Consider the following 12,722-nt stretch of genomic DNA (forward strand, 5'->3'; position numbering starts at 1 on the left):
ACCTCAGGTGCTCACCGCCCAGAACACAGGGCACACAAGGCTCAGGTTCTCAGTTCTCTGCCTGCGGACACTGTGACCCTCCCACAAGGGTGACCACACTGCCATGGGGCATGCTCTGCCTCTCACTGAAGTGTGACACTCTGGAAAATTGTAATCATTTGCAAAAATGTCCCAGTGAAATGGAGGGGAGGGAAAAAGCTCAGGGAAAAGGGGGAGGGAAATAAACACCAGCTGCTGTTACTAGAGAATTCACCTAGGACAACTATCTCAACAGTCTTAGTTCTGGCTTCTGTTCCCAAGATCACTTACCCATCTCTACCCACCTACTGCCTGTGGAGATGCCTGTTTTAACACAATTAAGCATCAAGAATTCCTTGTTCTGCCCATCATAGCAAGGTCGTGAATTCTACACTACTGTCAGAAACTAATCATCTTTAAGCTGATGACGTTATTAATACACCACTAATTATTTTTTGGCAGTGTTGCAAAATTCTAAATCTCATTGAAGGAAGAAAATTAAAAACATTCTTCTTAATCACTGCTTTAAACATATTCCACATCAACAAGTAGCTTACTAAGCATTCAGTTCTCTGCTTATGTAAGAGTTTATGGGCACGGGCAGTAATACAGAAATTTACCACACAACAGCAACTGAAAGAAGTGAATGTATTAAGCAGTCCCAGTATATCTTCCACAAATTAAAAAAAAAAAGAAGAATGATTATGTGGTTGTTCAAGCACTTGGAAGCATGTCAGTAAACAGCCCTGATAGCCTTTGACAGCAGTAATAAAGTCATGGAGGCCAAAAATCTTTTTGCAGTTCTGTACCTGGCAAGGAAAAGTGCTATTAATCACCAGATACCTCAGATTATTCCAGAAATAGCCTTTCCCATTGCTGCTCATTAGCAACAGCCCTACGAATTGAAACAGATTCAGGTTTTTTGACAAGAACTTGTACAGGATGTTCTAAATTGCTTAAACTGTTCCTTTAGGAAACAAACCCAGCACCTCAACCACTGTCCACACAGACTGCCTAATCCTATTCCACATAGGAATGCATTTGTTTCATCACTGAAAGCCCTGAAAACAAGAACTGAAAGTTTGCCAGCCACCTCAAGGCACAGATGTGTTACAGTAACTCAATTTCAATTCTACACATACTCCACCCAACCCATCTAGAGCAGATTTTTCACTTTTTCATTCTACAAAGATCAGTGGTAAAAGGAGAAAATTGAACCCCTAATAAAACCAACACTTTCATACTACAAACGTGGTTCATATACACAGCAATTGCTTTATAAAAGAAGCACACATTAAGAATGGAGAGACAACCCTAGAGACAACCCATTAGTTTTGGATCTTGCAAATAAGCAATGATTTCAAAATACACTCAGCTTCCTTTAATTCAGAAGGATGTTTTCTAGGACATTGTCTATGCATGCATAGAATAAATAGTAAGAATAGATTTTTACTTTCTTAGTCTGCTATGGACAAATAACTATGAAAAAGAGAAACTACTTCAATTGTGATTCCCTAACTAGTTGCAGAAATGATAGTTTGGTCCAACTGAAAATACTATCCTTCACACATAAGGAAAACTCCAAGTCTTTAGAAGCAACTTACATCTATGGTAAATGCTGACCACTGATCAGCCTTCAGAATTGCAAAATTTTAAAGTATTATCTCAATGAATATTTACACTTAGTTCTAAATGATCATATTTATATTGTAGGGACAAAAGAAAAATAAAATGATGACCAAGCGCTGACCTTGTCTCTATAAATACAACTTTAAAGAAAAAAAAACCCAGCCTGCATTAAACTGTTCTCTGCAAATACTGTAAAAACTATAACACATAACACAGAACGCAAGAATGTGCACACTTCTACACAATTTTTAACCCACCGGAAAAAAATCAGTTCCTTAATTTTAAGGCAACACCTAACTATTCCTCCCTTAATCAGGATTTTAGATTTGCTATGGAACTTCAGAGTTTCAGGTTAAGCCTATGGAATTTAATTTTGAAGATCTAAGTAAATCCTAGATCTAGTCTTCATTAAGGTATGCAAAACCCACTGCAAAATATCTAAGCTCTAGTCCAGTCCTCAAATTAGGCTGTCAAAATTTAAATTAATTTAGAATGGATAATAGAAGTGGGATGAGTACTCATGATTTATGCACAAAACACATGAATGGGCTTAGAACTCAGATAGTTATAGTGGTGATACCTAAGGGACGTGGGAGTAGAACAGAAAAAAAAAATTGCTCAAAGTAATTAAACAGTAGGCCCACTAGAAAATTTAGAGAAACCAATGACATTTACAAAAAACAAATGTGCTTATTTTTGGAACAAACATTTGGCAAGTAGTAGATGCACAGATCATTTCACATTACATGACCTTTAAGCAAATACTTAAAAATATACCCTCAAAACTAAGATGGACTTAATTAAGTTCCAGTGGTTTGATTTTACCTCACACATCAGTTAAAACCTAAGTCTTGCAACAGTTGCAATACATGACAAAATCAAATGCTGAGGACAGAATAATTTGAGGTTAGACTTAATACTGCAGGATGAGAACTTAAGTTGGGTACTTAACACACGCTGTGAATTAAGATGCAGATTGTCAGCATCATCACTGCAGCATTCAATTTTTTAAATTACACCTGAACACGTTGATTACTTCTACAAACAGCTATACATTAAACAGTTAGAAGTACAGTAGCATCAATAAAAATCCTTTGCAGCAACACCAGATAATGAACTATGAAGAGAACCTTCAAAACTCTCAAACTGCATATCTCTTCATAAACTGCAGTGTTATAGTGGGACTCTGAGGTGTATTTCTGCCAGCTGAGTAACGCTTGGTGTTTACTGCCAATGAAGTCCAACAGCATTACTAAGTTTTAGGAGCATGGTAAAAAAGTAAATCACTGCTGCACATCAGTGACATGTAGGAAAACAGACAGATGAGGAAAAGGAGAAAAAAAAAAAAAAAACAACGGGAAGAACAGTAGCAGCAAGGGAAGAATAAAGAATCTAAAAGAAATACAATGGTGAACTTCCAGGACTTTCATTCTATCATTCTGATAATGTCTGTCACATTTCTACACCAAGCTCATATACCTTTAAAAATTATTATTTCACTATGAACAACATAAGGAAGCTTAACATGACTAAGTTTTTCGGTGCTAGTCATGCTCAGAGAATAAAAAGTAACTTTAAAATTCTTGGAAGATGAATAATTACCCATGCCAGTTCCAGCTGGTGCAATCTCTTTGGAGAAGATTTCTACAGCTTCTCTTTGTTTATGGTGTACAGCAAGCCAAAGAACAGCTTCCCGAGGACCCTGCTTCAGAAAGACTGCAATTAGATTAGCTTAGATGCAGAACATTGATTAAATTTACAAAACTGAAAAATAACTGCAGCACAGCATTCAGATCTAATCATTCCATGCCTTTTTATGCACTGTCACTATAATTTGCTGTTAACTTCTCATGATCTTTATTTTGGAATACTATGGAATCAACTATTGGGTATTTCAAGTCACTAGGGCACTGTGCCTTTTCTCCAGCATTCTCCAAGAATCAAGTGCTGTAACTAACAATACCAAACACTTGGTTTCACTGTCAGTGGAACTGGCAAACAAACTTTGGTCTTATTCTAATTGCACTTTCAGAGAGAAGAGCAGATACTCCCTCGAAAGGTAAACCAAATCAGTACTGTGCTCCCTACTCTAAACAAAACACCTGTCCTTGCAGATAAGCACTGTCTCTCACTTCAAATTTGATTTCCCCAAAAATTCTATTTCCAGCCACTGAAGGATCTACCATTGGAATCAATACATAAAAAATATGCAGCCATACAATAAAGCCAACAAATGCACAATTTTAACCTTCAGTGTTCTCAAAGCTATCACAAGATTCATTAAATTACTACAAATGGTCATCAACCGGAAACATTCTGGCAAAACAACATATTCATTCATTCACATCTGCTTCCTGGTTCTAAACTGTACCATATAATCAACATTCCATTTAAACTTCCATGTTTACCTCCTTGCCTGCAAATGCAAGATACAGTGGTCTATGAAAATAAGCTGAATCCTGTTTTGAGTGGATGAACCCAGTATTAAAACTGGGTCTATAGGCTGAAGCCATTAATTTTACAGTATCAGAATTAAAACAAAAAAAAACAAAACAGCAAAAAAAGGTCTTAATGTCTTGGACAAAGGGTTACCAGAAAACTAACAGAGCACATACAGTTTTTATGTAGCAAACTCAAGTGTCTGATGTACTATTAATAAATAGCTTTTACATGAAACATATCCCGGATTTCCAAACCACGAACTCACTGACTGAAGGAGTCACTGTCATAACTCCTTCCTCCCCAACAGAACAGGAGATACTAAAAATCAAACACCACTAAAAATACTCAGTGCTGATTCAGGTCCCTTTCTAGCTCACACTGGGCTGGTGCTGACAAAGCAAGCTATCAGAGCGACAAGCAGCAACCATGTCAATAGGCAGAGAAGTCTGAGAAAAAGAAATGTTTGCCACTCTCCTATTTTTCAAGGATATTTTGTGTTGTCAGGAACAGTCAATAGTCAGCAGCTCAGACTACAGTATACAAGCTTACCTAAGACTGGGAGACACTGTGATTTCACAATTGCAAAGGCTAACCATTGCACCAGTTTGACAGATGTGCATGGGAAGTAGTCCAGTCACACCATGGATTCCACACTGAGCTCTAGAGATTGTTCAACTTATCCTGTCTTGGTATTCACTTACTTGCTTCAAATTTAGGTGGTAGAACTTTCAAAGCACAAACTGTTTTCCTGATGTGTTCATATATTGTCTAGCATAGCACGGCTCTGGTGTTGACCACTATGATTTGTAACCCAAATAACCAGGTCTAATTTTGCATGGAAAGACAAGGTAGGAAAGAGTGTTTAAGGGATTACATTGTCCTTACCTGAAGCCCCAAGGAGTAAATGTTTTCCTTCGAATTCTATGACTTTGTATTTTAAATGGAAAAAAACAAGCTCCACTCCCCAGCCCTTTTTCTCAAGCTACCACGGCTGCTTTCCAGATGAAAGCTCCCCTGGCTAGTTTCTTCTAAAATGCTGGAGGAAGTATGAAGGGGAAAGGCAATAGAGTGATTTCCTGTATTCCAGCCTCAGCTCTCACATCCTGTTTCAGGCATGTATGAGAAGCACATACAGCGGCGATAACACTGTTTACTTTTAATCTAAGACCTGGGAACTGAGGCTGGAAATACAAAAAGTACTACAAATACTCTTTCATTTTAAAAAAAATCTTAAATGTACTATATGCAAGGAAAACTGAACAATTGGGAGGGAGTGCTTTTGCTCTCTTCATGGGAAGTGCAGTGCTCTTCTTCAACTCACTATTCGCTTTTGTACAATGAGACAGAAAGCCTCCTATGTAACAATTCAACTAAAGAATATATTACAATGTGTAATAAGGAGTTGGTACAAACAGAACAAAGAAATTTGAACATCTGGAACATCTGTTACTATGTTTCAGAATTTTGATTCTGCACTCTTAGTAAGACACTTAAAATTGCAAGTTTTATGGTCCTAAAATGAAAAAGAACACATTATAAAGCTCAGTCTTCAGGAAGCAACTCTTGCTGCTTTGCTGAAGGAAATTGAAACTCAAGCACTGAAATGAATAGCTGCAGATATAAACTGACCAACTTCTAAGAACACTCAATTTCATTAGTAACAAGTTCACCGTCCTCTACATCACATTCTCATTTCCTTTAGATACAAACTGTTGGCTATTAAATGTCGGCACTCGTAAGAACAAATTCAGAGTTGAGTTCTGCCACATGTACCGTAAGAGTTTTGCAAGATTGCCACTGACAAAGAAGAATTAAATGCTACTGTTTTGGAACAAACTAAATTGTCTAAATATTTAAACTGTGTCTAAGTGAGGATATGATTTACAGTCTTTTTCCTTGAAAAAGGACTTACTTTCTCTAGATTAGGAAACCAGACCATGGATATCACAGCTGCAGTGGTTATGGCCATCATTCATACTCTTACATATGCAGTCACAGTGAAGAATTACATAGCTGAAGATTATTTCTCAAGTAGTACTCACAGACAATTTTTAAGTTGTACAGGCAACATTAATGCTGAGATTTCCCAATTACAATATTTACAATGTGCTCTTTTAGCATTACATCTAATGCAATTTAAGTCTATGCCACAGAAGTTATTATAATAAGGTATTTCTTTAGAAGAATATCAGAACAGAGTACAACGACATTTTTGTAATATTTCATATCAGTGCTTCTGGAAGATTCAATATTGCAAAGACCTTGTCAGTGTTAATTTTATACATTAAGTAGTGACAGTGAGTTCTCTTCAACATGAAGGAGTGAAATTCCCAAGATGATAGTGACTTCCTTTAAAGTTGTGGAAAAGATAACAATATGGAAAGATTAAAAGAGGTCAGTAAAAGTTTAAGAACACTCCACCGCATACTTACACCATCTATACTCCTTCTAGCATGGGGTCCATATGTATCTTCAGACCCCAAAACCTGGATGTTAACTGCACTGTAATCTTCATACCCAAGCTGACTGAAAATAAGACGAGTCCTGCAACGAATGATATTTTTTTTTTTTATTAGTAAACTGTCTTGAAATGATTATCTGAAGTAGCCCTGTGTGGTCCACAGAGGTTAACTCTGTCATAGTTGTATGAAAGATTTTATCAGTTGAAAAACTGGAATTCTGTTAGGATATATATTCTGGTTGGTGGAACAGGCAACATTTTTTGCTTTGGTGGAACATTTTGAAGACACTGCTAATGTATCATTGTTGTCATAAATATAACTACAGCACTTTCCCCTGACTCAAGAGAGCACAATAAACAGGCTGAAATAATTTCTCCTGTCACAGAGACAGGAGCAGCACCACAATCTGTTTCAATCAGACAAAGATTACCATAGCCCAGCCTGAAATAATGTCCAAGAGCAAACATGAAATGGAAAACATACCATTCTACTTTTTTTTCCTGAAATAATGACTTAGCTTCCAGAAAAATGGCTTCTCAGAGGTTCTGAGTCTCCAAGTCTTTGTATTTATCACTTTCTTGATTTTCTCAATAGCTCTTGGACACAAGCTTTTGGTATTTGCAATTACACAGCCCCTATCAGCCTGCTCTCATCTGTTGTATCTCTTGAGGGAAGTCAGACAACTCCTCCTTCACCAGAGTGCTGCACACAGGCATGTGAACAACCACTCCAAGTTCACAGTAAACCTTGGATTTCTGACTTCCCAAGTGTTGTTTCTGCATGGGTCTACAACAGGATGGGGAGGAAGCTTTATACAATATATGGCACAAGGAAACAGATCTCTTAACTAGAAAGAGAACTTAACTGGAACTACTGGAGTAAACACTGAAAGATTCCCGATATGGAGTTATATTTAACAGGAACATACTGCCAAAATATACTGTCATGACAAGACAACTGAAAGTTTATCACTCTGCCCTGGAACTGTAACTCTGTTCGAGCAAAAAACAAACAAAAAAAAAAGATCACTGGGTCATATTTTAGAAGGTAGTAAAATAAGTGTTTCAAACACAAATTCAGTAAACTTTCTACATTTTGCATCAGTAAGACTTTTCATAAAAAAGTTCTGTGAAAGTTGCTGAAAACTAGTTTCACATGGGTCTATCTCTGGCATTTAATAAAATTTAATCTCAATCACAGCTTGTTCCTCACTAACTTGAGTTTCTCTCCAGTCATCTATTTTCAAATATATTTGGATACATATATCTCAATCTGTCAAATGTAACTGAAGTGCAGTTATATACTGAAAACGGGTTTATTGAAAATGCTACTTAAGTCTTGAAATGTCATCCCAATAGCAAAACTATAATAATCTAGGGCTTTTAAAAGGTTAGTAATGTTGCCATCATGTGTCACTGTTCTATTTTCATCACTTCTGGAAAGAAGAAAAAAGAAAGCCAGAACCCCTCCCAAGACTCAAATACCAACCTTTGCAGAATACTGTCTGCAGTGCGTTTTGCTTTTTGTACTGCCTTTGGGCCTCCCACTGGACAGACAGCAGTAGCTCTGAAGCCATCAAGATAAGTGCCATTTACCTAATGATAAAGGGATTATGAAGTTACATGGAATTCAGTACCGACAGGCTATAAATGCCCTCTGGCAATCATTATCTATACAAATATGCACGTTTTAAACAAAGCAACAGGTTTTTATGCATCAAATAAGGTTTGCCTTTCAAATTTTCCACCTCTTTCTTTTACTCTTGGGACAGAGAAGATGAGGATAGTGCTAAGTTTTAACATTTTCTCCAAAATTTAGGATTTTATAAATCAAAATATATTTTCACATCACAAAATGAGGCAATACCTTATAAAATGTTGAAGGAGGCAATCCTTTTGCTCCACAAACTTTCACTGCTCCACCATCAAAACCTATAGTGGTTAAGAATCAATATTTAAGCTTCCTCAATATAACTTCAAAGACATTCTTTTGTGATACATACTAATCAAATGCACTTAATTAAAAAGCAAATCTGTACTGCTGCAGAAGAGAGAACCTTCCAGAGAACAGTCCTTCCTGCCTCAGAAAGAACAGCAGCAAACTAGTGACTGAATTTATGACTTCCAGCAGCTTTCTAAAAGGGCGATTGAAACGTTTATTCATGCACTTAAAAAATACTTAACAAAGAAAGCAGCCTTAGGACATTAGACTCAATAGTTATTTTCCTCTTAATATCCAGTTACTGCACACACACACACAGAGCATACAATTTACTGCAGCTGGCTGGAGTGGACCTCACTTGGTGAAGAATCAGAAGAAGGTGAGAAACCAGTGAGAGCTATTGGCTGAGAGCTTAGTAAGCAAAGGCTAACTTAACTTTAGCTTGACAATAACAGAAACATTCTGAATGTATGTTCCAGGGTAACAACCATGTCCAGTATTAGGAATATTAATGCAAAAACAAATAGAGAAAATTGCTGTGATGGCATCGGGTTCAAGGTTGAGCTGGAGAAAATCAGTAGGTGCTACTGTTGACAATCAGCAGTGCAGGATTGGCACCTCATGTTTGAGAGACAGAATTATAGTGTAGTTCACCTGTGCCTAACCTGTGTTTGCAAATATTTAAGAAGCAGTTCAAAGCTTTACACAAACACTCTGAAAAGATCAGATCAGAATGGATCTAAGAAAGTAAATGTCACTAGTACAGTTTTTACACACCCCTCAAATAACATCATCACTCTCTCCCAAGACATGAGGTTAATTTAACTCTCTCAATACAGAACTATATCCCTTCATTCAGGGTGAAGATCTGCACGAGTTTTTATGTTCCAGGTGAAAGCACAATACAAAGAAAAAAATACCACAAAACCAAATGCATAACATCCACTGACAAAAAGAAAACAAGCACCTCCCAGCTCAAACACTGCAAGTAATCCAGCAGGACAATAAAACTGGCAACATAAACAGCAAACTTAGATAGCTTGCCTGTTTTTACTGGTGTACGTGTCAAAGCACTTTAAACTAAAATATTTAAGCAATCTGCCCATTTTCCATCTGTTATATTTCTAAGAGGACTAACTGAAAGTTCATGTGAAAGTTCATTTTAAGTTCAAACATGTCATATCAGGTCATTTGCAAGCTAAAAGTTCATAGGAAGGTTAAGGTTTCTTTTTTTAAAAAGAAAAGTCTAGGGGCTAAGAGCAGCAAGCTGGCCTTATCAGACTGCTGTTTGGTTATGTTGTATGAGCAGAAGATTCACTGTACCATGCTATGGTACTTTATTACTCAAGCAAAATATTTTTTATTTTACCATATTTTCAGTTTTATCCCACTAAATTTTTAATTTGAGATTTTGATTGTTCTAAGCTTTAGAGAGACACTTGGCATCCTGTCACAAGTAAGATCCATTAGAAGGAAAAAATATAATATAGATGCAGTAAAAAAAGCAAACTTTAGATGACTGTAGATTAATTTTTTTTCAAGCTGTCTTACTCAAATTACAGCTCTTCCAATCTGTTAAGCCTAGTGGTTTTTTGTTTTCCTTTTTGAAGCAAAATCCTCAACATACATTATATTCACCTTTAGTCTATAGGCTGTTAAGTGTTTTGAGGATTGCAAATGGGCTTTTTAAAAAAAGATTCTCTGGTGGAAATCCTGTACCTAATCATGCTTCTACTACTTATTATGATCCACCTAAATGTCTAAAAAAAAACACCATTAAGAAGTAGTACTTTGAAAGACACAGCCTTTCATTGTTACCAACACTCCAAATGCCCTAAGTAAAAAGATGTACAAAACAATTTTTGAGAAAAAGAATTAAGCTGCAGTTTAAAAAAAACCACTGAAATCACAGTGAAGCTGTCTCAATGTTGTTCACACTGAATACATAGTTTAAGGACTTGACAGGTGCAAGACATACATTAAAAAGTAAAGCAAAAGGAGTAGTGATTGAAAATATAAATTAGTCAGCCAGCAAGATAAGTAAGATTATGTTTAAAATTTTTAAAGCAATTTCTAGCAGAAGTCCTTGAAAGTATCAGTTTAATACAGCATGACTCTAAGGAACTGACTCAACAAGAAATATGCAGAGACTACAGGAAATTAAAGTAACTGCTTCTTTTTGGTAACATACTTCATTGACACAGATATCTTTACATGAAAGAGGACTAACCTGGAATTTCGGTGATGGAAACCTGGGAAAAGTCACATGTAACATCTGGTAAAAGATAGCGCTGAGGATTGCCCAATTCATACACCAACTGTTCAGCTACAGTGCCAAAAGAGATTAGTCCCCCTGTGTCTGGTGGTTTGGAAAGAATAAAGTCTCCTTCAGAGGAACATTCTACAATGGGAAAGCCTATGTTGTGCCTAGAATGTGAAAAACATTAAGAAAAAAAACCAAAACTATAAATACAAAGGAAAAGTGAAAAGAAATATTAACAACACACCAGAATTTTATAGTAATGGCCAATTAAGTAATACCTGTCAAGAATTATGATGTTATGATTTACCTGGTTGTTTCTACAGAAACAAACACTTAAAAAAAAAAAAAAAAAAAGCCCTGAACAAACTGCTCAACTGAAATAGTGCAAGTCTATTAGTAGTCTACTGTCTGGCAAACACAGATGTAACGAGTGACATACCACCAGCAAACATGGATGTAGGGAAGGGAATGGAGGAGGACACTTAACAGGAACAGTTCAAGTAAAAAGAAGCTGGAAGAGTTAGAGGACTATAATTAAAGATGTAAATTTGGAGTAAAACAAACAATGGTTGATTCCAGCCCTATTTGGCTACAGCAGCACACACAGCATGACAGTGAAGACATCTAAGTACATCTTGAACTCTGGATTTGTAAAAAGGCAGTCAAAGCAGGAAGAACAAAATATGCCGGGAACCTCAGGGATGAAGGGAAGTAGGAAACAGGAATCCTCACACATACAAAGGATAACTTCATATGTTAATAAATTATACACAGGAAAGTCATAATCTGAAAACAGATAGACATATGAAAGTTAAGATCTCCAGCACACAGAAGACAGAACTAATAGATAATTATAAGGCACAACAAAAAGAAAAGCAGTGAAATTATGGACATGTTCGTAAATTAAAATATTCTTCTTCCTCCTCACATTCTCACAAGCAAAATAAACAAAAAGTGATCAAATAACTCATAATAAGAGGCACATACTGGTCATTACAGCAGCAGGCCAGAATTTTCAGGATTATGTGGACAAGATCCAGGCATCTTCTTTTCTAGCTAAAAGGCTTTCATTTATTTACATAGAATTTGAGCAAAATTAAGAACTTTAAAAACTTTCCAGAAGTACTGAGAATGAAGAGTGCAAAGATTCTTCTAAAAAGGCTACCTGGCTCCCTTCCCTCTCAAAGGAAGTCTGAAATTTGTACAAGTGACCCACAGACATAAAATGGATACAAAAAGAGGAGTTAAAGAGATATAGTTCCTTGCAAAAGCTAAACAGTTCTAAAAAGGTCCTAATAATCAAAGGTGGTGAACTTTACCACACTCATTAAAGCCAATGACCTTCAGGTCTTTCATACAAACTGAAACCAGTCTATCCCTCAATTTAATTATTTTTGGGTGGTAGTGGTAACAATGTGCTGAACATACAACTGAACTGGTTATCAGCAAAGGTTACACGAACACAGTTTGTATAACATAAATCCACAAAGTCTGGAAGAAAGTAAGCAAAAATACCAGTGAACTCTTAAGGGACATTTGTAAAAGTTCATGGGAGTTTGAGCAGATTCCTTATCATCGAGAATATTCAAACATAACTCCATTATTTTAAAAAAGGATTAAGACACAAGATCTGTTACCAGAGATCAGCAACTTTTAACACTTATAACAGACAAACTTGAGAAGTATGGTAGCTGGTGGGCACCTGGAAAAACCCACATCAAATTAGTAAAGATAATACTTCATTTGACTGGTCTTTGAAACTATTTACAGCACTAAACACATATAAGAAACAAAAAAAAAACCCGCCTACCCTGGTGAATGCAAATAAATGAATGGAATCAAAAATTTTATATACAGGCTATTCTAGTGGGCAGGGAGGGGGTTGATGGGAAGAGGAGAGAGAAAAGATGGTAGTAGGAAGTATTTATTATCCAAAATTTTAAAGTGTGACATAGAAAAAAACAACA

The 12,722-nt window shown here is 36.3% G+C and overlaps 1 protein-coding gene across 1 annotated transcript in view; it reads right to left on the minus strand.

Annotated features, from left to right (window-relative positions):
* The window catches only part of LOC310909353 (uncharacterized protein), a gene marked incomplete at its 5' end in the record, with an annotated part of 54,453 nt that overhangs the window by 27,440 nt on the left and 14,291 nt on the right, over positions 1 to 12,722 (minus strand). Inside the window, 5 exons of the mRNA XM_083861081.1 lie at positions 3,250 to 3,349; positions 6,522 to 6,633; positions 8,040 to 8,146; positions 8,418 to 8,482; positions 10,723 to 10,919. Of these exons, the coding sequence (XP_083717207.1) occupies positions 3,250 to 3,349; positions 6,522 to 6,633; positions 8,040 to 8,146; positions 8,418 to 8,482; positions 10,723 to 10,919 (581 nt within the window). The remainder of the gene's footprint in view (positions 1 to 3,249; positions 3,350 to 6,521; positions 6,634 to 8,039; positions 8,147 to 8,417; positions 8,483 to 10,722; positions 10,920 to 12,722) is intronic.

Source organism: Zosterops lateralis (assembly GCF_965231275.1).
Source record: "Zosterops lateralis genome assembly, chromosome: 5".
Classification (NCBI taxonomy): Eukaryota; Metazoa; Chordata; class Aves; order Passeriformes; family Zosteropidae; genus Zosterops; species Zosterops lateralis.